General features: G+C 35.7%; 1 protein-coding gene across 1 annotated transcript in view; it reads left to right on the forward strand.

Annotated features, from left to right (window-relative positions):
- The window catches only part of Slc15a5 (solute carrier family 15 member 5), a 90,182-nt gene that overhangs the window by 16,238 nt on the left and 46,314 nt on the right, over positions 1-27,630 (forward strand). Inside the window, exons 3-4 of the mRNA XM_004845816.3 lie at positions 5,098-5,267; positions 24,075-24,292. Coding sequence (XP_004845873.1) covers positions 5,098-5,267; positions 24,075-24,292 — 388 coding nt within the window. The remainder of the gene's footprint in view (positions 1-5,097; positions 5,268-24,074; positions 24,293-27,630) is intronic.

Genomic DNA, 27,630 nt, shown 5'->3' on the forward strand with positions numbered 1-27,630 from the left:
TGTCCTATTTATTTCACTCAAGAGTATTGCCTTGATATGCATGCATTTAGCTATAAATGACTCTAGTTTCTCTTTCTTTATGGCTGAGTAGTACTCCATTTTATTAAAAAACCACATCTTCTTTATCCAGTTTCCAGTTGTTGGGCACTTGGGCTGCTTCCAAGCTTTAGCTATTACAAACTGTGCCGCAATAAACATGGGTGCACATATATCTCTGTGGTATGATTCTTTTAATTCTTTTGGGAAGATACCCAGCAGGGGAATAGCTGGGTCAAATGGGACTTCAATCCTAGTTGTTTGATCTATCTCCATACTGATTTCCACAGTGGTTGCACCAATCTGTACTCCCACCAGCAACGGAGAAGGGTTCCTTTCTCCCCACAGCCCTGCCAGCATTTGTTATTGGTTGATTTCTTGATAGCAGCCACTCTTTCTGGGGTGAGGTGGAAACTCAGTGTTGTTTTCATCTGCATCTCTCGAATGACCAGTGATGTTGAACATTTTTTCATATATTTATTTGCTGCTTTTACTTCTTTGTCTGAGAAATGTCTGTTCATTTCAGATGCCCATTTTTGAACTAGGTCTTTGAATTTGGGGGGTCTGATTTTTTTCAATTCTTTATATATTCTCTATAGTAGACCTTTGTCTGAGGTACAGCTGCTAAAAAATTTTTCCCACATTGTAGGTTGTCTCTTAGCTCTGTTGGTGGTTTCTCTTGCAGTGCCAAGGCGTTTTCATAAGATGAGATCCCAGTTGTTGATTCTTTGTGCTAGCTCCCGTGCTACTCAGGATTTGTTCATAAAGTCTTTTCCTATGCCAATGTCTTCAAGAGTTCTACCTAACTTATCTTCCACCAAGTTTAGCTTTTCTGTCTTAATATTTAGATCTTTAATCCACTTAGATCTTAGTTTAGAGCATAGTGATAGGTATGGGTCTAGTTTTAATCTTTGGCAAGTTGAAATCCAGTTTTTCTAACACCATTTATTAAATAGGCTATCTTTTCTCCAGCGATAGTGGTTGATTCCTTTGTCAAAGATGAGGTGACTGAGTATGCCTGGAGTTGTTTCTGCATCTTCTAATCTATTGCAGTGATCCTCGGGTCTGTTCTTTTGCCAGTGTCATGCTGTTTTTATCACAGTAGCTTTGTAGTATACTTTCAAGTTGGGGATTGTGATACCCCCTGCCATGTCTCTGTTGCTTAGAATTGTTTTTGCTATTCTAGGTCTCTTCTGGTTCCAAATGAATTTTTGGATTGTTTTCTCTAGTTCTGTGAAGTATATTGTTGGAATTTCAATCAGCATTGCATTAAATCTATATAGTAGTTTTAGAAGTATGGACATTTTCACTATATTGGTTCTTCCTACCCAGGAGCAACGGATGTCTTTCCATTTTCTTATATCCTCTTCAATCTCTTTTTTCAGAGTGTTGTAGTTTTCAGTGTAGAGGTCTTTTGCTTCCTTTGTTAGATTGATTCCTAGATATTTCATTTTTTGAATGCTATTGTAAAAAGAATTGTTTCCCTAATTTCTCTCTCAGTGAGTCTGTTATTTGTGTACAAGAAGGCTATTGTTTTTTGAGTGTTGACCTTGTATCCAGCTACTCTACTGAATCTGTCAATTAAGTATAGAAGGCTTTTGGTGGAGTTTTTTGGTTCTTCTATGTAAAGTATCATATCATCAGCAAATAATGACAATTTAACCTCTTCCTTTCCTATCTTTATTCTTTTTATTTCTTTCTCTTTTCTAATTGCTGTGGCTAATGTTTCCAGAACTATATTGAACAGGAGTGGTGATAGTGGGCATTCTTGTCTTTTTCCTGATTTTAGCAGGAAGGTCCATTTGTTTTCAATGAAGATGTCAAAAAAATCAATGAGGTCAAGATTACCTTTTCAATAAGTTGTGCAAGAATATTAAATATTTCTATAGGAAACAGTCATCAATAAGTTTTTTTTTTTGGTACTGGGGATCGAACTCGGGTCCTTGTGCTTGTGAGGCAGGCAGTGGAACCACTGAGCCCTACCAAAGATTTTTTATTGTAAAATGAATTCAAAGACAACTGATCTTACATAAAATCTAAAACCATAAACTGACTTAAAATTATGGAAGAAAATACTGGTGGCTTAGAAAGCATTCTTTACTAGGCAAAAAAAAAAAAAAGAAAGAAAGAAAGAACCAAAAGAGAAAGAACAGAAAGAATGAATTTAAATTTTTTAAAATTTAAAAATTTTGCATATCAAAAGTTATTGCAATAATGAAAAAGCAAATCACAGGTAATAAGAAAGCATTTGTAGAACATATCCCTGGTAAAAGACATGCATGGAGAATATAGCAAGAACTTTTACGAATCAACAATAGGATGATGTGTTATGAAATTTTTTAAATATTAGAATTCCAGTATTGGCCAACACAGAGTAGCCCCAGCCCTTCTAGGTACTCCTTGGAGAAAAAAAAAATCCTTGGACATAACACACAAGCAGGAGAATTTTGGAAGATAAAAGAGAAGACAGCACTGCCTAGATTTCCACGGGTTCCTTTTTGGGGAGACAGAGAGCCCCCAAACCAGAAAGAGGTGGTGGATGAAGCCCCAAGAAGAGCCTGTTCCCCACTGCCCAAGTTCTAGCCTAAGGTAGCCTAATATAGAAATGACTTTTGACAATACCTGCCCATCAAATACTCTGAAAAATGCCCACCCTCTCCATCCTCCAGCAGTGGCCCCACAGCTTTAGCAAAGCTGAGTAGAGTTTAATATTTTATTTTATTTTTTTATTTGCCATTCATACATCTTCGCAGTACATGATGATTACATTCATCGTGGGGAGTTGGTCCATTTATATAACACAGCTTGATTCTTTTTATGTCACCTCCTCTTTCTCCCACCTCCATCTGTTGGTCCCCTTCCCACTGACAAAAGATAAAATCTAATATTTTATACGCACACATACACACACACACACACACACACACACACACACACCAGCACAAGAAGACAGGGACACTAATCCCCATGGACGTGGTGTTCATTTGCCAAGTGCAGAGCTGATCTTCCATCTCCTGCCAGCAGAAATAGCCCTGTACTGCATCTGCCATGCAGCATCACAGTGCACACCAAGGCTGAGCCCCTCCTGCAATCACCAAGGCAAGTAAAATGGAGTAGTATAAGGCAAGGCTCGTCTTCAATTAGCTTAGCCATCTATCTCCACACCTTGTATGACAGAGGAAACAGTCCTACTTAAAATTCAAGTTTTTACCTACTCAATTATTGTATTCCCATTGTCAAATAAGTCTGGAAAAAATTTAAAATCACGTGGACTGTGATCACATTAAGTTCATGGCCATCAAAGTGGTCCATTTCCATTGCCCAGCATTTACACAAGGTGTGATTAACATATACAGTGAATTTGAAAAGAAAACATTGCACTGAGACACATTGCCATTAATCACCCCCAAAATACTCCCACTTGCTTTGAACACACTTGTCCCATCATCTGCCACTTTCTGAAGCAGTTCTGAAAGTCCTCTTTCATGTCTTTATGAGGTATCTTCAGAAATATGGTGAATGCTGCTGAGTGCCATCTAACGGAAGGCGGGCTCATAAAAACATCACAGTGTGTCCTCATCCACCCAATCGGGCATCATGGAACTTCCGGCTCTTCTCCAAAGTCAAAATGACCATGAAAGGATGAATGTTTTGAATCAATTAAGGACAACAAGGCAGCCATGATAGCACACCTAAAGACATTCATGAAAGAGGACTTTTATAACTGTTTCAGAAGATGTCAAGAACCATGGAATAAGTGTGTTTGACATGAGGATCAGTATTTTGAGGGGGATCAGTAGCAATGTGTCTTTTACTGTAATACATTTTTAACATTTAAATAATACCCAATCTCTTGTCTCTTTTAGATGATGATTTCTAAACCTTTCCTTTCTTTTCAAATCTTCAATATCTCTTTCTCATAACCAGTTTTACCAGTTGACTTTACTTCTTTCATCTAGAGGAGGAAAAGAAGGACAGGAAAAAAAGGGAGAAAGGAAGGGAAGAGAGGGAGGAAGAGAGAAAGAAGAAAGGGAGGCAAGGAGAGGGAGGGAGAGGGGAGCAGGGAGAGAGGGAAGAAATCAGTTAAAGATGCGGTAGATTGCCATAGGGTGACCCAGGTAGACCATCCTTTTGCGTAGACTCACCCTCCTGAGCAGGAGTACAACGCGCAACCTGTGGCAAAGATGACGAATATCACTCCTCTGATTAGGTTCTCTGCCAAAAGGGAAAGGATTTTTCAGGGGTCATTAAGGTCTTTAAGCAGTTCCTTTTGAGTTAATCAAGGAGAGATTATCCCAGGGAGCAGTGATGCAATCAAGGAAGTCATTTAAACTTCAGTGATACTGTAAATGTATGAAAACATAAATCTATTGGTGTTTGCACACTATATAACTAAATGAGTAGATTGTATTGCATTTAATTTTACCCCAATAATTTTTTTTACTTTCATGTAAGATTTTAGTGACAGATGTAGACCCAATTAAAGGTTGAGAGGTACAAGTTACGTCCATCAAACTTGCAAACCAGACTGCTAGAGTGGGTGCATATGTATGATGGTAATCACTGGGAAAAGAAACTGAAGGTTTTATCCAAATGCCATTTGTTTATTTGGTTTAATACCTGAGTTCAGCCAGGTAGTCCTGAGTTTTCTGTGTTCTCCTGTACTTTAAAAACTGGAATATATGGGAATATTCCACTCTAACTGTGAGAGCTGCACTAGCTCCACAAGCATGAGTAGACATGGTCCATTCTTCTTCCACTCCACAAAGTAGTCAGGTAATTTCTACAGAGACCATTTGGCCTACAAAGCCTAAAATATCTACTATCAGACGCTTTCCAGGAATAAAAGTTTATTTATCACTGATATAGATGAAAGAAAGTGCACTCTTACTATATTTGTCGTTGCTTACTAAGAAACCTTGTAAACAATACTTGCAAAATCTGGTTCATTTAACATTCCACCAATTCGTAGCTTACATTTGAATAAAAGCATTAAAATTAGTAACTGTTATTCAAAGTAACTCAATGATATTCTTATTTTTGTCTCTCTGCATATGCCAGGTTTTATTGGCTCATGAACCTAACTGCAATTGTTGTGTTTCTGGGAATTTCTTACATCCAGCACACCGGAGCCTGGGCCTTTGTTTTACTTATTCCTTTTGTGTCAGCACTGATGGCTCTCATAACTCTTTATATGATGAACTATAAACTGATTTATCAGCCAGAAAAATGTAAGTAAATCATACTTTACATTGTTTTGGGGTTTTTTTCCTTGATATACCTCCTTCTTTCTTATTTCCCATAGCTTTGAATTCACAGAGTTTGAAGATTCTTCCAGTTATTACACTTGATAGCAATAGATTCTGCAGTAATATTTATAATCTCTATCTTCTTTTATTTATTTATTTTTTTAATTTATTGGTACTGAGGATTGAACTTGGGTCCTTGTGCTTGCAGGGCAGGCGGCAGAACCACTGAGCTAAATCCCCAGCCCTTGTTATTTTATTAATTATATTGGTATGTTTAAGGTATACAATATAATGACATTCATCATTGGAAATTTGCACCTTTACACAATCCATCTTGGTTCTTATTTTTTCCCAATTCCCCTGCCCTCCCTTCAATCCCTCCACCTCCCTATCTACAAAGACTTTGTTTCCATTTTTTCTTTTTCTCATATTAATTCCATTCCCTTCTTTCTTTTCCCCTACCTCTCCTATTTCCCCTTCCCTTTTGCACCTTTATCTTCTTCTATTTTTACTTTGTGGAGAAGTGTTTAATAATGTAATATTTCAAATGAAATGAAAAGTAGAAAAAATTCATGTATATATTCACCTATCTAGCTCTCAGCTTTGACTATCAACTTATCTCCTTTGACTCTCTCCCCATTTCATTCTGATAACTTAAAGCAAAAACTAAATATTATAGAATTTCATCTGTGTATTTAGTTATACAAATTTTAATATAATGCATATTGTATAATTTATATGCATATTATGCATATTATATTATATTATAATGCATATTATATAATTTGTTAATATGTATATATATATATAGCAGTTGAGGACTTTTATAAAACATAATCACAATATCATTATCATTCATACACATGTGTGGAGAGAATACTTTTTAATTTAAGTGAATTTTAACTTATACATAAAAACATAAAAATTTTACATGCCTGTGGTATACTATGTGATATTTCCATATACGCATACATTGTATAATGTTTAGGTTAAAGGTATTTATCTCCTTAAGCATCTATCATTCCTTTATGATAAAGGCTCTTGTAAATATGCAGTGCATTACTGTTAGCCATAGTCTCCCTACTGTGCAGCAGACACCAGGGCTTCTTGTTCCCAGGAGTAGCTTAGTATCAACTGATCAATCTTCCCCATCTCTCCCTCCCTCTACTTTCTCCAGCCTTCTGTAATTATTATTCTACTCTCAACATCTATGAGATCAGTTTTTTTAGATTCCACACATGAATGCAATCATGCAGTAGCTATCCACTTTTCCTAATCCACTTGTTGAAGAGTCTGTCCCTTCCTCATTGTGTGGTCTCGACGTACTGTTGAAAATCATTTGGCATATACGAGTGTATTTCTATGCTCTTTATTCTGTTCCGTGGGCCTATCTACCAATCTCTACAACAAAAGCACACATTTTCTATTACTCTTCCTTGCCGTATGCTTTGAAATCAGGGAATGTAAATTATCCAACTATGCTTTTTCAAGATTGCTTCTACCATTCAAAATCCCGTGGGATTTCAGATGAATTTTAGTATTTTTTTAATTTATGCAAAAATAAGCTGGTAGTATTTTGATAGGGATTGCACTGAATCTGTAAATCACTCTGGATAGTAGGAATGTGTATATATATATTTTGGTACCGGGGATCGTACTCGGGTCCTTGTGCTTGTGAGGCAAGCGGCGGAACCCCTGAGCTAAATCCCCAGCCTGGTAGTAGGAATATTTTAACAATATTAAATCTCCCAACTCACAAACATGGGATGTCTTTCCATTTATTTGTATCTAAAATTTGTTTTAGCAAATGTTTGCAGTTTCAAGTATATAAGCTTTTCACCTATTTGGCTAAGTTCATTTATAAGTATTTGTCTTTTTGATGTGATAGTAAACAGTATCTAAAAAATTTTTTTGCAGATTAATCATTGCAACTTATAGAAATGAACTTTGTTTTTGGTTGTTGATTTTGTATCCTGAAACTTTGTTAAATTCATCTATCAGTTCTGATATTGTGTGTGTGTGTGTGTGTGTGTGTGTGTGTGTGTGTGTGTGTGTGTGTTGTATGTAGTCTTTAGAATTCAGGACAAATAAGATCATGTCATCTGTGAACAAAGGTGACTTTACTTCTTATTTCTTGATTCCTATAGCTTTGTTTTGGAACTTTGAGCATGATGTTCAATAATAGATGCTAACAGGGCATCTTTGTCGTCTTATAGGAAAAGCCTTTAATCTTCATTGAGAATGTTAGCTGTAGGCCTTTTATTATGTTGTTAGTTTCCTTCTATTCCTACTATGTTAGGTGATGTTTGTCATGAAAAGATGTTGCTTTTTGTCAAATGTTTTTTCTGCATCCACCGAGATGATCACCTGATTTTGTCCTCCATTTATTAATATGATTACATTTTTTTTATTTTATGAAAAAATACAACACAATTTTATAACCAAATAGTAAGAGAATAACAATAGTTATTACACTGTATGTCCAAACCCAGAGTTTTTACAAGGAAGAAAATTACAAAGATTGGAGTTACGTTAATTTTTGTATGTTGAACCATCTTTGCCTTCTAGATATAAATTCCATTTGGTTGTTCCTTATGATCCTTTTCATGAATTTGATTTGCTGTTATTTTGTTTAGTATCTCAGCATTAATGTTCATCAGGGATATTGATCTGTAGTTTTCTTATTGTATCTTTGTATTGGGGCAATGCTGGACCTCATAAAATGTTTTGAAGTGTTCTTTCTCTTTAAATTCTTTGGAAGAATTTAAGAAAGATAGGTGTTAATTCTTCAAGTGGTAGAATTCTCCAGTGAAGTGATCTAGTCCTGGGCTTTTCTTTATTGTGAGCATTTTGATTATGCCTCAATCTTTTCACTAGTTTGGGTCTTTTCAGATTTCTTATTTCTTCACAATTCAGTTTCACTAGGCAGTATGTTTGTAGGAAAGTATCCATTTCTTCTAGTTTATACAATTTGTTGATATGTAAAGTAATTGCTTGTAATGGTCTCTTTCAATCCTTTTCATTTCTGTGACATTAATTGCAGTATCCTTTTCATTTCTAATTTTAGCTATTTGAGTATTCTCTTTTTTTTCTTAGCCTAGGTAAATGTTTGTCAATTATGTTGACCTTTTTAAAAAGCTAACATTTGATTTCATCATGTTTTTTCATTGTTTTTCCATGCTCTATTTTGTTTATCTCTTTTAATTTTACTTCCTGTTTCTATCTTGCTTTGCTTTTTGTGGTTTCTTGAGGGTCAAGTTTAAAATTTTTATTTGCAATCTTTCTTCTTTTGTCATGTAAATATTAACTGCCATAAATTCCCCTCTTAGTTCTTACTGCTTTTGTTGCATCTCATAAATTTTATTTTGTAGTTTTTTATTTGTCTCCAGATATTTCCTAAATTCCCTTATGAATTCTTTGACTCATTGCGTATGAAAAGCTTTCTTTGTAGTCTCTTTCATGACAATTTTTAGATTTTTATATTTGGGGTCTACTTTTTTTAATTTTTTTATTTTTTTGGTACTGGGGATCAAACTCAGGACCTTGCGCTTGTGAGACAGGCGGTGGCACCACCGAGCTAAATCCCTGGCCCATATTTGGGGTCTATTAATCCTTAATCTATGGTAAAATTTGCAAATATTTGCAGATTTGTAATATTTGCATATTATCATTAAATTATTCCAATGTCACTTATTTTTAAAAATCTATGTTTATCACCTTGACTTGAAAAGCAATCCTCATTGCATACTTTCACTTGCACTTATGGAATTTCTACCATTTTCTTGGTCATTCTTTGACTTGAAATATGATAACTACTTAGTCCATGTTTGTTATTGTTAATCTGAGCATAGAAATGAGACATAACTCAACTGACTTCCTTATGACCTTACAGAAAATAGTCAGAACCATAATTCAATTTTTATTTTCCTTGGCCTTGAACTTATTCTGTTACACCACATGGTGAGACTGTGAGGAACAGAAAATAGTATCCACACAAGCCCCTGCCACTGTTTCTCAGAGCTCTGTGGACTATGAGCCACCAGTTAGTGACACATGTCCTCCTGGTAATCCAAAGGAGGGGGCCAATATGCAAAAGGTCTCAACATACAAAAGGAAGGAAGACGAGAGAGAGAGAGAGAGAGAGAGAGAGAGAGAGAGAGAGATTATTTGCATTTTTGTTGAAAACCTTTTTTGCATTCTCCTGGGTGTCTAATATAATTTGGGGTTTCTTTAAGTACACATACACATTTATACACATACATACATACATATACACATGCACATATACATTATTTTTTAGATTCAAACTGTCTAAAGAACGATCCTACATTCATTCATTCGTTTTCCATATCCTCCTGAAACTATCCATCCAAATAAATTGAATTCTTCTCCAAATAATACAGACCTACATAATCTCCTCTGCTTACAGGCTACTCTCTTGAAATCTGTGTATTACATAAGTTTACCATGTGATAAGGCAAGTTTTCTCTGAACATTAACCAGAAAACAATTTACTAGCTGCAAATACAATTAGAGTAAAAAATGTTCATTGTGGCTTACTTTACACTAGGCTCTACAGTACAATGACTATTTGCAGGTGGTTTGTTTTTTGTTTGCTTTTCACTATTTCCAAATTATTACTTCACTGAACTATGGTGAAATAAAAGTCTGTCTTCCCTCCAGCAAAGCATATAATCCTTTTTTGGCTTCTTCTCTCTTGATGACTAAATTGGAAATTCTTCAAAGCTGTAATTAAAAGCCATAGGTGACCTTAAAGAAATGATTTTTTATATGCTACCTTTTATTTTAAGGTAACTTTTCAAATGTGGACTATGCATTCCATTATGTTTAGCTGTCAAGCACGGTCCTCATTTGCATTTCTTCCCACTGCTATAATTTTGAGAACTGGCAGGTGACCAAAGGAGAAAAAATGTGCATCTACCATCTAGAGTGCAACGTAGGCTTTTTTATTATAATTAAGCAGCATAGATATTCATGATTAGATCAAGGTCAGAGAAGCAGAACATCACAAGGATTTAAATATACAAAGAATAGAAAAATTGCTTCCTTAAAAGTTTTTTTAAATAGTAATAGCCACAATCTTTACGTTTTTCAATAAAACATTTAAAATAGCTCCTCTTTTATTTTAAAATGTGCATGTCTGGTGTGTTTGTCGTGCACATTTAAACCAGGGATTGAAGTCTCACATGAATTTTTTATTCCATTTTTTCCAACTTCCCATTTCTATTCCTGATGCATGAAAGCAATTTGAGAATTATAATGATGGTGGATTTTTTTAAGTCTGAGTCTACATGACACCAAAATTATTTGTATAACAGTCATGAGTTTATTAAGTCTAAAGGATTAATCTAAAGAGGAGATGTGATGTTTAAATGTAGGTGATTTCAACAGAATATCCATCCTATCATTCAATGATAACTATAATAGCATGGGACAAGAGCCACATGGCTTGGCAGACAGATTACTGTGTAGTTTCTTTTTCTTTATTAGTACACTTTGCAGTATGTAGTGATTACATTTATTGTGGGGGCTTCGTACATGTACATAACACATCTTAATTTTTTCTCTCCCTCTCCTCCCCTCCTACTCTGCATCCACCAACCTTTCTTCCCCTCCCCATTTGCAAAAATTCTAGTTCCAAAAAAAGAAACTCTAGTTCCATTTTTTCCAACTTTTAAAAAATCCCTTTTTCCCCCCTTCCCTCACTCTCTGTCCATTTCTTGACCCCCTTCTCATTTGAAAAAGATCTTCCTACTTCCTAATATCTATCTTCTTTTTTTTTTGCTCCTTACTTATACTTTGGGTTTCTCATATTAGAGAAAAAATGTGATATTTGAACTTGAGTGTCTGATTTATTTCACTTAAAATTATGGTCTTCAGATGCACCAATTTCCCTTAAAATGTCTCTATTTGCATCCCCTGTAGCTTATTAGCTTGCTTGCTTTCTAGCAGACCAATTTAAATTTATTATTTCACTGCTTTCCTGCTCTTACAGCCATTGTAGTACATTGTCTATCCCTTCTCAGTCTCTTCACTTACTTTTCTCCTTTGATAATTTCCTAACTGGTATGGAGACCAAGCATTCATTCCTTCTCTTCATTGCCCACCCTCTCCCATTAAGTAAGGTCTAGTCCAGTGGCTTTTAGTACCATCTACATACTCAGTTTCATATTGGCATCTCTCCTCACCTTGGAAGGCATATGTTCTATTTTTTGTTTGACATTTTGACTTATGCAATAATTTCTCAAGCTTAACCTAACCAAAACTCAATTCCTTACTCAGTACTTCAAACTGGCTCCATTGTTGTTTTCTCCTTCTTGGTAACTCACTACCACCCAGTTGTGTAAGATGGGGAAAATGTAGTTGTCTTCAAATATTCTCATTTCTTTATTCTCTTCCTACATCATAAAATTCCATTGGTTTTTCAGAAACATATTTGTACTGGTCAGCTTTCTTGTTGCCAGAACAAAATACCTGACACCTACAACCAAAAGCAGGAGAGGTTTATTTTGGCTCATGGTTTCAGAGGTTTTGGTCCATGGTTGATCGAATGCAAGGCAGAAACATCAGGGCAGAAGGGCATAGTGAGCAAAGCTGCTCCTTTCATGTCAGTTGGGAAGTAAAACAGATTGCCAAGAGCCAGCGAGGAAAGGGCCAGATGCCAGATATAGTTCCCAAGGTCACTCCTTGATGATCTACCTTCTCCATATAGGATTCACCTCCTAATAGCCTATTCAGCTATGAACTCATAAATAGGTTCCCCATTGATGAAGTTCATGCCCTTACAATCCAATCCTCTCTCCAGGAGTCTCTTACTCCAGTCACAATGACAATCACCATTAACTGGCACAACATACTATTCTGTTTCTCTTCATTGCTACCACTGCTCTGGTACACGTCAACACCATCTGTTGCATGTCTCCCCATTTCCCCATTTGTCCTCCAACATCCTCCTGGCTACCAGGATTCTAGAGTAACTTTTAAAAATATATACAGTATATGATATCTCTATTCTTCCTATAACTTTTTAACGGCTATCCATGGTACTGCAGACCTACTTCAAGCTCCTGACTTTGGTCTGATGGCCTGACTCCTGATCACCTCTTAGACTTCACCCTCTCACCAGTCTTCCCACTGAGCCACCACCTCATTGGCCTGTCCTCTTTCTGAGCCTCAACTAGCTCATTTCTACCCCCAGATATGCTTGGCGTATGTTTCCTCCAAGTCTCATTGCCTATTTTTAATCATTCAATCCTCAGTTCAAATGTCACATACTCCATAAGTCTCTATCATTTCAGGCCATTTTGTTTTCATCATAGAATTGCCTAGTATTTTCCTGATTGTAGTGCTACCTCAACCACAAAGAACACTTAGGAGTTGTGAATTTTGTTCTTTGCTGTAATCTCAAAATCTAGAACAGTCGTTGGCATATAATAGATACTCAATAAATACTGTGAATGAATGAATGATTATATTCACATTTCTTTTCCATCAATAATGGGCACTTGCTGGGCTATCTGGAGTTTTAGATCCCATTCATACTTGATCATTTCCTGTATCTTGACCATTTTGTTTGCACAGCTTCATAGCACCATTTCAGATAAACTTTGTTTAAATAACTTACTATTCAACTGATGGCAGTACTACACAAAGACTGGTCCACAGAGCAGTGCTGATGTATGAACTTTATTTTTAGTATTAACAAAATAAATACAGATCCCGAAAGAAAATAATACACAGAAATATTTATCTAAAATCACATTTTATTTCTGTTTAATCTCATAAAAAATATCAGAGCTTACATTTTTCTATCTTTGTTTATTTTTTAGCTATTTTTATTTTTATTATATTTCACAAACATACTGACTGTGATACTTGGGAAAATTTTAAAAGCTGATTTCAACAATTTTGAGAAGCATCGATCTAAGTTATCCCTCTATAAAAATAATATGATAACCCTGGCTTATTTAATAAGATTAACATAGATTAGGAGTAGATCCAAATTTATCTTGCAAAAAATAGCAATTTTTAATACAAAACAAGGGATTGTGTGCTCATAACCTATTCAATACGAGTCCCTGAATTTGAAAAAAGAAGTGGAGGAGTAAAAATTGGGGGAAATGGCTTTAAATATAGTCTTTCGGCAAATATTGTCCTTTAATAATAAAACCTATTTGAAAGCATAGAGTGATTTGTACCAATGCTAATAATAATTCTACTCTCCATATACTGTTTCAAAAGATTAGAGCAACAAAGGTAACTTTGTAAGGAAATGTCAGAAAGTGAGGTCTTCTAGCCCTGGTCAAATGCAGCCTCTAAATTGTTCATCAACACAATTCTCCAGTCTCATCTTGCTTAAACCTTAAGTAAATTAATTGAGAGAGGTTAGGAAAGTCCAATGATAGAGGGGTTCTTTTTGCAGTATAACAAGCTGTCCCTATTATTCCCTTTCTAAGGGACACAAATATTGGCTCCTTGGTCCTATCAGTCCCTGGACCGTCAATGTTTGGCAATGGTGACTAAAACACAATAATGACCATAGATGTGAGTCTACCTCCTCTCAGCAATTATCCCGACATACTTCCTCATGACGTAAACACACTTCACAAAGGCCACCAAAAAGCCACAACTGTAATCATTCTTGGTCGCTACCAATTTGGGCTGGATTTGATTCAGTGACTCAGAGGTGAAAGGCTCCATATTCAATTACCAGGCCCAGGGCTTCCGCAATTAATCAAAGGATGACATAATGAGTCTACTACAATGCTTCAAAGAAAGACCAGATCAAATCAATATAACCAACTTCTTAACCATAAAAAGAAACATTAATAAATACTCTTTATTTAAATACAAAAAACAATGTTCTACGGCATTTAATTACATTTATTTAGAATGTGTATTATCTAGAATTTTATTAGCAGAAATTTGAATGCCATCAAAATGAAGAACTATATATTGTTTTAAATTTGATTTTATTGGTACAATTTAGGTATACAACATAATGACATTCATCATTGGAAATTTGAACCTTTACATAATCTCTCTTGGATCTTATTTTTCCCCCATTCCCTGCCCTCCCTTCAACCTATCCATCCCTCCCTATTTACAAAGACTTTCCATTTTTTCATTTTCTCATATTAATTCCATTCCCTTCTTTCCTTTTCCCTACCCCTCCCACTTCCCCTTCCCCTTTGCCCCTTTTCTTCCTATTTCACATTATCAATTATAACTTTTAGTTCTTATTTACACTTTCAATTTCTCACACTAGAGAAACTATTTGGTATTTACACATGTGTGTCCTATTTATTTCACTTAACAGTATCACCTCAATGTGCATCTATTTAGCAATAAATGTCTCTAATTTTTCATTTTTTATAGCTCAGTAGTACTCCACTTTATTTTTAAAAACCACATTTTCTTCATCCAGTCTCCAGCTGATGGGCATTTGGGCTGTTTCCAAGTTTCAGCTATTACAAACTGTGCTGCTAGGAACACGGGTGCACATATATCACTGTGCTATGATTCTTTTAATTCTTTGGGGAAGATACCCAGCAGGGCAATAGCGGGGTCAAATGGGACTTCTACTCCTAGTTCTTTGAGGTATCTCCATACTGATTTCCACAGTGCTTGCACCAGCCTACACTCCCACCAGCAGTGGAGCAGGGTTTCTTTTTCCCCACAGCCCTGGCAACATTTGTTATTGGTTGATTTCATGATAGCAGCCATTCTTTCTGGGGTAAGGTGGAATCTTAGCTTTGTTTTCATTTGCATCTCTCCAATGACCACTGATGTTGAATATTTTTTCATATGTCTATTTGCTATTTCTACTTCTTTGTCTGAGAAATGTCTGTTCACTTCAGATGTCCGTTTTGGGATTGGGTCTTTAAATTTGGGAGGTCTGATTTTTTTAAGTTCTCTATAGATCAGAGATAGTACACCTTTGTCTGAGGAACAGCAAGTGAAAATTTTTTACCACATTGTGGGTTGTCTCTTCACACTGCTGGTGGCTTCTCTTGCTGTGCACAAGCTTTTTAGTAAGAAGAGACCTCACATGTTGATTGTTTGCGCTAGTTCATGGGCAACTGAGGTTTTGTTCATAAAATCTTTTCCTACACCAATGTCTTCAAGAGTTCTACCTAAGCTCTGTTCCAGCCAGTTCAGCATTTCTGTTTCAATATCTTTTTTTACATTAAGTTTATTGGTATATTTTAGGTATAAAATACAGTTACATACATCATTGGGATCTTGTACCATTACATGAGTATCTTGGTTCTTATTTTTTCCCCTTCCCCTGCCCTCCCTTCACCCCCTCCACCCTTCCCTATTTGCAAAAACTTTGTTTCCATTTTTTTCCTTTTCTCATATTTTTTCTTTTCCCTTCTTTCCTTTCCCCTACCCCCCCCACTTCCCCTACTCCTTTAGACCTTTTCTTCCTATTACACAATATCAATTATACATTTTTAAAATTACAATATCAAAATTTAGAGGACATTACTACAGGTTTTACAGAGTTTAAAAGGATATAGAAAGCATATTACAAAAGTGCTCTTTGAAATAAATTTGACAGCTTCTAAGAAGTACCGTGGAAGACAAATTAATGAAACTGACTCTGGAGGAAATATAAAATTTGAATAGCACCAATTAAAGAAAGTATATTCCTAGATTGAAAACCTACCATTATGACAACAGGCTCATATACATTTTAACTGATAAATTATATCAAACAATTAAAGCAGAAAAAAGAAGGAACACTTCTCCCCTCATTTTAGGAACTCAATATTGTGCTAATCCTAAAACTGGATAAAGATAATAGAAGAAAAAAGAATGAATATAGATAGAAAATTGTTTAACAAAACAAACTATTAGACCTCAGATCTGGCAGTATGTAGAAACTGGTTTTGTTATAGGGATGGCAGTGTTGGCTTAGCATTGGAAGATCCACCCCCAAAAGTCATCATTTTAACAGAGAAAAGGAAAAGGCGATATGATCCTGTCACTAGTTGGAGAAAAAGTATTGAACTAAATTCTACAGCTGTTCATGGTAAAAGCTATCAGGAGTCTAGAAGTAGAACAGAACCTTCTCAACAGATTAAAGACATGTACTCCATACTTTCAGTGAGAATGCCTTATATGAATGGAGAAGATACAATGCTTTCTCTTTAAGGTGAGGAACAAGGACAGATATGCCTAGTCTTCATCTGTCCATTAAACTTTGAAACATATGCCCAAACCAAAATGGTCTGGCAATAAAAAGACACAATTAGCATAAGATTGACAAGGTAGAAGTAAAATCTTTATATGTAGATGAAATGATCAAGTGCAGAGAAAATACTAAGAAATCTCTAGGAGCCCCTAGAACTTGTATTTGAATTTAACAGAATTAGAAAACACAAGGTATATATAAAAATTCAGGTCTATGTATACTTGCTATAAATGAAGAATTGGATATTGAAATTTAAAAGATATATAGGAGTACAAAGGGCCTAGAAAAAGGAAAAAAAACGTGTTTGAAGACATTTATTACCTAATTTTAAGACCTCCTCTAAAGCCACAGTAATCAAGGCAGTGTGGGCTTAAGGAAAGACATAGAGATCAATGGAAAAAAACAGAGAATCTAGAAGTAGAACCACACATATATGGTCCACTGAGTTTTGAAAGATTATTTAACATTAACATTTTATAGAAGAACATATACTCAATTCAAGAGCAAAGGAAAAGATAGTATTTTCAGCAAATGGTACTAGAACACCTGGTATCCATATGTAAAAAATTAACCTCAACCCTTTATTTCCATACATAAAAATAAGTTGAAAGGATCTATGAACCTAAATATGAAAGATTAAAACTATAAAATTTTAAGAAAAAATTATAAGGAAAAATGTTCATGAATTTAGGGTAGGCAAGAATTTCATAGGATACAAAAAACATGATGTATGAAAGAAAGAAATTGATAAGTGAGATTCCATCAAAATTTAGAAGTTTAAATGACATCATTAAGAAAATGAAAATTAGTCCTTAAACAGACCATACTTATAATACATATAACCTAAGATCAGAATATATATAGAACTCTTACAGCTCATTAATAGACAACCCAATTAAAAAGTAAATATAAGAAGATGATAAATAGCCAGTACAAGTATGTATTGACTTATCATTGTCATGACTTTTTCTTTTTGATGGATTCTCCCCCTTTGTGTTTAATTTCTTGTTGCGCCCAACAGATTAATTCTGCTGGGCTTCCTGGGGTTGTGATTTTCTGTCTTTTACTAGGCTATAGTCTAAAATTTTTTGGAGTGCTGGTTTAGTATTCACGAAGTTCCTAAGGTCCTCTTTGTCATGAAAGTGTCTTATTTCACCATCAATTTTGAAAGATAGTTTTGCAGAGTACATCAATCTGGGTTGGAGGCTGTTTCCTTTAGGGCTTGAAATACATCACTCGAAGCTCTTCTTGCCTTAGGGTTTGCATTGAGAAGTCTGCTGTGATTATGATGGGCTTTCCTTTGTATGTGATTTGTTTCTTTTCTCTAACTGCTTGTAGAATTTTGTTCTTTTGTTGGGTTTCTAGAATCTTAACAATTATATACCTATGTGTAGATTTTTTTTGATCAAGGCTATTTGGAGTCCTATATGCCTCACTTATCTGTATGTCAAGTTCTTTTCCCCTGCTTCAGAAGTTTTCTGCCATCACTTTTGTGAATAGTTTTTTTATGTCATCTGCACTCTCTCCTGTTTCTTCATTGACTCTGATCAGTCTTAAGTTATTATTCTTTGCATCTTTTAGTAGCTGCTGGATTGATTTCTCACGGTCCCTTAGTATTTTAAAGCAATTTTTCTTTTCCTGGTCACTAATTGCAATCTTATCTTCTATGTCTGAAATTCTGTCCTCACATTGGCTCATCCTGCTGTGCAAGCTTTCAATAAAGTTTTTAATCCCTGGAAATCTGTTTGCATCTGTTTTATGGATTCCATTTCTTTCCTATGTTGGGATTCCATCATGTTCCTCAGTTCCTCTATTTTTTTATCTGTGTCTTCTCTAGATTTATTAATCATGTCTTGCACTATGGACACAATCTCTGCTGTTATCTGAGAAATTATTTCTGATTTCATTTTTTCCAGATCCTCTTTTGTTGCCAGTTGAGGGAGTCCAGGTGGTTGCATATCAGAGTGTTCCATCTCCTTTCCCTTTGGCGTTGCTTTAGGTGATCTGGAAGTCTGGTTTTGAGTCTTATTTACATGTCTTCTCATTTTTGACTGGGGGTGTGCACAGCTCACCTCCTGTGCGCTGGGAAAGGGGGTGGTAGTTCAGCTCAGAAGCCTCCTCCTGGGTGCTAGGAGTGGCTCACCTCCTGTGTGCTGGGGGAGGGGGTGGTATTTCGGCTCAGAAGGCTCCTCCTGGGTTCTGGGAGTGGCTCACCTCCTGTGTCTGTTTTAATATTTAGATCTTTAATCCATTTTGATTTTAGTTTAGTGATGGTGAGAGACATAGGTTTAGTTTTAATGTTTGGTAAGTGAAACCCAATTTTTCCAGCACCATTTATTAAAGAGGCTATCTTTCCTTCAGTGAGGGTGTTTGGCTCCTTTGTCAAAGATGAAGTAGCTGAGTGTGTCTGGAGTTGTTTCTGCATCTTCTTATCTGTTGCACTGGTCCTCAGGTCTGTTTCTTTGCCAGTACCATGCTGTTTTTATCATGGTGGCTTTGTAGAATAGTTTCAAGTTGAGGGTTGTAATACCCCCTGGCATGTCTCTGTTACCTACAATTGCTTCCTTTGCTATTCTGGGTCTCTTCTTGTTCCAAATGAATTTTTGGGTGGTTTTCTCAAGGTTGATGAAGCATGCTGCTGGGAATTCAATTGGGATTGCATTGAATCTATATAGCAGTTTTGGAAGTATGGCCATTTTCACTATGTTGATCCTTCCTACACAGGAGCAAGGGATGTCTTTCCATTTTCTGATGTCTTCTTCAATCTCTTTTCAGAGTGCTATAATTTTCAGAGAAGAGGTCATTGATTTCTTTTGTTAGGTTGATTCCTAGGTATTTCAGTTTCTTGGATGCTATTGTGAAAGGAATTGTTTGTCATATTTCTCTCACAGTGAGTCTGTTGTTCGTGTAGAGGAAAGCTATTGATTTTTGTGTGTTGACCTTGTATCCATCTACCTTACTGAATTTGGTTATTAAGTCTAGAATACTTTTTGTGGAGTTCTTGGGGTCCTCTATATACAGTATCATGTCATCTGCAAATAATGACATTTTGACTTCTTTGTTTCCTATCTTTATTCCTTTTATTTCTTTCTCTTGTCTAATTGTTGTGGCTAATATTTCCAAAACTATATTGAACAAGAGTGGTGATAGTGGACATCCTTGTCTTGCTCCTGATTTTAGTGTGAAGGATTTCAGTTTTTGACCATTTAGTATGATACTGGCTGTTGGTTTTTCATAGATGGCTTTATTCCCCCCCCATTAAGTTTATTGGTACATTTTAGGTATAAAATACAGTTACATTCATCATTGGGATCTTGTACCATTACATGAGTATCTTGGTTCTTATTTTTTTCCCTTTCCCTGCCCTCCCTTCACCCCCTCCACCCTTCCCTATTTGCAAAGACTTTGTTTCCATTTTTTCTTTTTCTCATATTTTTTCTTTTCCCGTTTTTTCCTTTCCCCTACCCATCCCACTTCCCCTGCTCCTTTAGATATTTTTTTCCTGTTACACAATATCAATTATACATTTTTAAAATTACAATATCAAGATCTAGGAGACATTACCACAGATTTTACAGAATTTAAAAGGATATAGAAAGCATATTACAAAGATCTTTTTTGAAATAAATTTGACAACTTCTAAGAAGTAACTTGGAAGACGAATTCATGAAACTAACTCTGGAGGAAATATAAAATTTGAATAGCACCTATTAAAGAAAGTATATTCCTAGATTGAAAACCTACCTATATGAAAACAACAGGCTCATATACATTTTAACTGATAAATTATATCAAACAATTAAAGCAGAAAAAAGAAGGAACACTTCTCCCCTCATTTTAGGAACTCAACATTTTGTTAATCCTAAAACTGGATAAAGATAATAGAAGCAAAAAGTATGAACATAGATAGAAAACTGTTTAATGAAACAAACTTTTAGAAGACAGATCTAGTAGTATGTACAAACTGGCTTTGTTATACAGGTGGCAGTGCTGGTTCAGCATTGGAAGATCTACCCCCAAAAGTCATCATTTTGACAGAGGAAAGGAAAAAGCCATATGATCCTGTCACTAGTTGGAGAAAAAGTATTGGACTAAATTCTACAGATGTTCATGGTAAAAGCTATCAGGAGACTAGAAGTAGCACAGAATCTTCTCAACAGATTAAAGACATGTACTCCATACTTGCAGTGAGAATGCCTTATATGAATGGAGAAGATACAATCCTTTCTCCTTAAGGTGGGGAACAAGGGCAGATATGCTTACTCTTTACCTGTCCATTACACTTTGAAACCTAGGCCCCACCAAAATAGGCTGGCAATAAAATGACACAATTAGGATAGAATTGGCAAGGGAGAAGTAAAATCTTTATATGTAGATGAAATGATCATCTACAGAGAAAATACTAAGAAATCTCTAGGAACCCCTAAAACTTGTATTTGAATTTAGCAGGATTAGAAAATACAAGGTATATATAAAAATTCAGGTCTATGCATACTTGCTATAAATGAAGAATTGGATATTGAAATTTAAAAGTTATGTAGGAGTACAAAGGACTCAGAAAAGTTTTTTTAAAAAAAAACAAGGGCTGGGAATTTAGCTCAGTGGTTCTGCCGCCTGCTTTGCAAGCACAAGGACCAGAGTTCAATCCCCGCCACCCAAAAAAAAAAAAAAAAACACTGTTGGAAGACATTTAGTACCTAATTTGAAGATTTCTTCTAAACCTACAGTAATCAAGGCAGTGTTGGTGTAAGGAAAGACATATAGATCATTTAAATAAAACAGAGAATGTAGAAATAGAACCACACATATATGGTGCACTGCGTTTTGAAAGATTATTTAACATTAGCATTTTATAGAATATAAACTCAATTCAAGAGCCAAAGAAGAGATAGTGTTTTCAGCAAACAGTACTAGAACATCTGGTATCTGTATATAAAAATTAACCTCAACCCTTTATTTCCATATATGAAAATAACTTGAAGGGGTCTATGAACCTAAATATGAAAGCCTAAATGTATAAAACTTTAAGAAATTATGAGAGAAAATGTTTATGAATTCAGGGTAGGCAAGAACTACCTAGGATACAAAAGACATGATGTATAAAAGAAAAAAATTGATAAATGAGATTCCATCAAAATTTAGAACTTTAAATGACATCATTACAATGAAAAGTAGTCCTCAAACAGACTATATTTACAATGCATATAACCTATGACCAGAACATATAAAGAACTCTTACAGCTCATTAATAGACAACCCAATTAAAAAGTAGACATAAGAAGATGATAAATACCCAGTACAGCACAAAGAAAGGTGTGCAACTCTAGAATCAGAAAAATACTAGTCAGTACAATAATAAGATTGAATTATACACTCATTAGGGAGATGAAGTTAAAAGTTTTAAAAGCCTTGTCATGACTTTTTCTTTTTGTTGGATTCTCCCCCTTTGCGTTTAATTTGTCACCCCCAATGGATTCATTCTGCTGGGTTTCCTGGGGTTGTGATCCTCATTGTCTTTTCCTAGGGTATTGTTTAAAATGTTTTGGAGTGCTGGTTTGGTATTCATGAGGTTCCTGAGGTGCTCTTCGTCATGAAAGTATCTTATTTCTCCATGAATTTTGAAAGATAGTTTTGCAGGGTACATCAATCTGGGTTGGAGGCTGTTTTCCTTTAGGGCTTGGAAAACATCACTCCAAGCTCTTTTTGCCTTGAGCAAAGTCTGCTGTGATTCTGATGGGCTTTCCTTTGTGATTTATTTCTTTTCTCTAACTGCTTGTAGAACTTCGTTCTTCTGTTGGGTTTCTGGAATACAATAATTATATGCCTATGTGTAGATTTTTTTTTTTGACCAAGGCTAGTTGGAGTCCTATATGCTTCACTTATCTGTATGTCAAGTTCTTTTCCCCTGCTTGGGAAGTTTTCTGCCATTACTTCTGTGAACAATTTTTTTATGTCATCTGCACTCTCTCCTGTTTCTTCAACGTCTCCAATTAGTCTTATGTTATCTTCTTTGCATCATCTAGTAGCTACTGGATTGATTTCTTGTGGTCTCTTACTATTTTAAAGCAATTTTTCTTTTCCTGGTCACTAATTGCAATCTTATCTTCTATATCTGAAATTCTTTCCTCACATTGGCTCATTTTGCTGCATAGACTTTCAGTGGGTTTTAGTCTCCTGGAAATCTGTGTGCATCTGTTTTATGGATTCCATTTGTTTCCTATGTTGGGATTCTAGCATGTTCCTCCCTTCCCCTCTAGATTTATTAATCATGTCTTGCACTATGGGCACAATCTCTGCTGTTATGTGAGAAATTATTTCTTATTTCATTTTTTCCAGATCTTCTTTTGTTGCCAGTTGAAGGAGTCCAGCTGGTTGAGTATCAGAGTGTTCCATCTCCTCTCCCTTTGAGGTTGCCTTAGGTGATTTGGATGTGTGTTCTCATTTTGGCAGGGTAGGGAGGGTACTGTTGGCTCCTGCACGGGTCCCCTCCTCTGTGCTAGGAGCAGTGGCATGTTGACCTGGAAGCCTCCTCCTCTTTGCTGGGTGTGGTTTCACGTTGACCTGGAAGCCTCCTCCTCTGTTGACAAACTATATTTTAAGTGCCTATCATAACATAGACTTGTCCAGAGAAACCCAAATGTTTTTGTATTTATTATACCATTCATCCTGCAAGGTTTGGAGCCTATATAACTTGCAAAGAGATCTATGTGGTCAAAAGGAGCACTAGGCAAACCTGGAACAATCACAATGGTATAGTTGAACTGCTAAATGTGTCAGGGTCTCTTATCTGTCATGGTAGCAGAAGTTCTAATGGAGTCAAAGAAAAGGTGGCACCTGAAAGATCATAAAGGCAGCAACAGTGAGGTTACAAATCACTAACAGCAAGTGACTGGGAACAGCCAAGGAAATAAAATGTTTCTGATGTCAAAATGACAACAATATAAACCCAGAAGAAACTATTGGAAAAGTCAAATCCAACTAATCCAAGCTGAACTTTTACTAATGCTATCAACATTCATAAAGTCATTTACAGAGTTCAAAGTTTAACCTTATGTCTGAAATTCAAGAATAAAGTCAAAGAGAACAATACACTTCCCTTCATCTCTGTGTCAAAATAAGAAACCACCTTCTACCTACCATGTGAAGATTATTTATAAAGTGATTTATATTTAAAAATTAGTTCTGGCTTTTTTGTTAAGGATGTAAAATTAAGTTCAAGTTACCTTATTCACTAATGAGTTTAAGTTAAGAGACTTCTGAGAGATTGTGAAACCCTTCACTTTGGTGTTTTATTTTGTCACCTTTCTTTCCTCTTTAATGTGTTTCCATTGATCTTACCTTTTTCATTTTTTTCATCAGCTGTCAGGCAGCATACTGGGCTGGTCATCAGGATGCCAGGATACTTGTCAGGATCTTGTTCCTTTGAGTCCAATCCCTTGGGTGCTAAAACCTACTCAATCACTCCATTGCCCTTCATGCTGGTAGTTGTCATCTCTCTGACTGACATCCAGGAAAACTGAAGAGCAATTCATATACTAATATATAGTATCTCCAATTAATTGCAGGTTGCTCCCTCTTGGTAACATTGGGGGTGTTTGTTAATGCTTTGAAAACATGCTGCCTGAGTTGCCATCTGGGCAGAGACACAACAAGCTGGCTAGACCGTGCCAAGAAAAAAAATGGTGGCTGCTACAGTGAGCTCCATGTGGAAGACACAAAAGTTTTCTTCACCCTTCTCCCCCTCTTCATTTTTCAAATTCCATACAGAATGTGTGCTATGCAGGTAAGGCATGGTATTGACTACTACCCCAGAACAGTGAAGTAAATGCTTGCTAATATTATAAGTAGACCTGAACTTTCACCCCAACAAACACTTGCTCCACAAAGACTTCTCATCCTGACTTCTCATCTGATTTCAAAAATTAAGCAGAGTCAGGCAGAGATATAACTGAGGAGCCTGTGGACAGTTGCTGCTTTTGTAGAATTGTAGGAGTCTGGTGGTAGGTGTCAACAATACATCAGAATGCACAGTTATAAGCATAGAGCAGCACATGAAAATACTAGATCCATAAGCAATTACCAACCCTCCTTTTAGCCAAAGATTCTGTTTTCCTTCCTCATTAAATCTTTAAAAAGTGCTTGCTTCAGCAGCACAGATACTAAAATTAAATGATCCTTAAATATTTTAATGTAGCTATGGTCAAAAAGTAAGTTACTTATAGAAAAAATAGATGTTTATAAAAGTCTTTGAACAAACTTGGGACTTTCTCCACTGCTAACTCCCAAGTTGGAATTTAAGAGGTCAATGAGTGAGCTGTATCCATCAATCATAGAATAAAAGAGCAGTAAAGAAATTTAAAGTTTAACTTATTAGCAAATTCATTCATTAAAGAGTAAGCAAGGTCATAAAAATTAAGTGAGTTTTTGATCCCTGGTACCAAAAAAAAAAAAAATTAAGTGAGTTTTGAAGGGTAGATAGGATGGCAGGTCATAGTTAATAGTAGTGACAGGAAAAGCAGAGCAGATCCTCTAACTCTCAGAACAAGGACTGGTCCTGTATACCAGAGTGAGCACATGGCTGGCTCCAGGACAAACTCAGCCTGTGGCTTACTTCTGTATATCTGCACACTAAAAAGGATTGTGCAATTTTAGGTAGTTGGAAATAAATCAAAAGAATATACTGTGGCACATGAAAATTTCATGCAATTTAAATTTTAGTGTCCATAAATAAAGTTTTATCCAAACATTGCCACACTCTTTGATTTGTTATATCTTTTTTACGTTCATACACAAATACAACAGATTTGAGCAGCTGCCCAAAAACCCATATGTGGACATATTTACCATCTGTCCTTCACTGAAAAGTTTGCCGACCCTTGGTCTAAACAATGCATGAGAACCAGCCTGATTTAGGAGCTCCAGCCTTCCTGTGCATTTTCATAGTTCCAGGCACAAAAACAGAACACAGCTAAAATATTACCCATACTTATCAGCATTAATACAATAGCATCTTTGAATGGAAAAATTAATGTGCACAAAACTACTGTGATCCATAACTAGCCTCTGTAAATGGCACAAGTTACTAATTCCTTATCTTTCGAATGTAGCAATAAGTGATCATTCTTTTCTCTAAGTTTGAACTTTCTCTATAAATTATGATGTTTTTAATTTGAATTAAATGCAATAAGTTTTGTGAAACTGTTTTTATGCATCTTAGCAAATCTAGTTGTCCAATGTATTGCGCAGAACAAACACTAATATTTATTGACCACCTACTAGGTGTCATAGCTTCTAAAAGACAGCTTCTTAGTATCTAATTTAATCCCCAAAGCCAGTCCATGTGGCTGATATTATTATCATAAATCTGAGGCTCAGTGACTTTAAGTAACATATAACTTACTAGTGTACAGCAGAACGGTCTTCCTAACTCAGAGCCAGAATCAAAGTTCTTGCTTTGCTATTACGCATAATGTCTGTCCTGTACTGGATTAAAAATCCCTGATAAAAATGATATAGGACCCAAAATTATATACAGTAATGTTATGCTAGCAACTTCAAAGCGAATGTTAGATCATACTTCTCCAGGGAGTCAGAGGAAACCTCCACTAAAACAGGCTGAGACTAGATTTTGCCTCCAGATAAAATAATCACCAGTATAAAGGCAATCAAAGTACTAAGAATAAAGCGTCATAAAATTCCATATTTTAAATTTAGTAGCCATTATTGACCTTCAATTCCAAGACATACATTTAAAATATGTTGATATTAAAGCCAATGGGGTTGTCATTTGACATTACTGGCCACTCAAAGGTGAAAATGAATCTCTATTGACAGCAATTATTTCTGAATCCTCATAGTCTTCTGTGAAATAAAAGTATTTAAAATTTAAAAGGGGATGATTTCAGAACTTGAGGCAGAAACAGAAATGATTTCAAGCTTTCAAGACACTGGAGCCTTTTTGTAGATTAGGTAATATATTAATATTGCTTCACTAAAGATTTAATAGTACATTTGCCACATTATTAAGTTAACAGGTTGCTGTGTCTGTGATTCATGCCGACAAGAACTTTATTCCTACTAATTCTCATTTAAAATCAGTAACAGAAACTTCCCAGTTGTGCTAGGAGCCTTTTAGTCTTCAAGTTGTTCTGGTGTCAACACTTCTTTAAAAAAAAATACATCATTCATTTCCCTCTAATGGTGAGGTAAGTGCTTAATAATTTTATTAAAGAAGAACAGAACTAGTTAATATTCCCTACGCTGTGGCTATCTGTACTCCACTAAAACAATTCTTGTTTATTAGCTTTAGGATCAAATTTAAATTGAAATATAAATTGTAACCAGGACATGTCTTACGTAGATTTTTTAAAAAATGCTTAGTGAAAAGGTGGTCCTATTCCATGGCTGGCAGTTAACACAGCCAAAGACTCGTTTTACAATTGGTGAACTCTGAAGAACTGTACTGACTCTGTGACTTTGATTCTCCTTACACCCTCCAACATGTACAACTGATTAGACAGAAGGAGTTAATGAAGGTTTCAAATCAGAAGTTATGATCTGGTGTTTGAGCAGGGCTGCTCTCCCAGGATCAGTAAGTGCAAATTCTTGCACTATAAGCAAAACAGTTTGGAAAATCCACTCATAAAGAAAATGCATAGTTGCCCAAAGGAGAGAGAAACCTTCATGCCACTCAATAGCTTTGTGTGTCACCAGGAATTAAAGACACTTATGTGCAGCCAAGCAAGACAGTAAATGCCTGTAATCTCAGTACTATGGGTAGCTGAGGCAGGAGGATCATAATTCGAGCCCAAGTTGGACAACTTAGTGACTCAGCAAGACCCTGGTTCAAAATTTTAAAAATAAAATAAAATAAAAAGGGCTGGAGCTGGAGCTCAGTGTGAAGGCCCTGGAATCCCCAGCAACCCCAACCCCTCAAAAAGATATACTATGAGATATACATTTATGCTAATGTGATGATTTTATCAAAACTCATGAATTAGAAAAGTATAGAGATGCCTCTTTCACAAGACTCAGTGCCTTTCTACCAATGTCATTACCTACTGCAAGGCGTGGCATCATGAGAAGGCTCTATGTTAGCACTAGAGATTTAGTCAGATTTTG

This window comes from Heterocephalus glaber, unplaced genomic scaffold (genome assembly GCF_053883595.1).
Source record: "Heterocephalus glaber isolate CG9 unplaced genomic scaffold, H.glaber_assembly_v1.0 deba00001444, whole genome shotgun sequence".
NCBI classification, from domain to species: Eukaryota; Metazoa; Chordata; class Mammalia; order Rodentia; family Bathyergidae; genus Heterocephalus; species Heterocephalus glaber.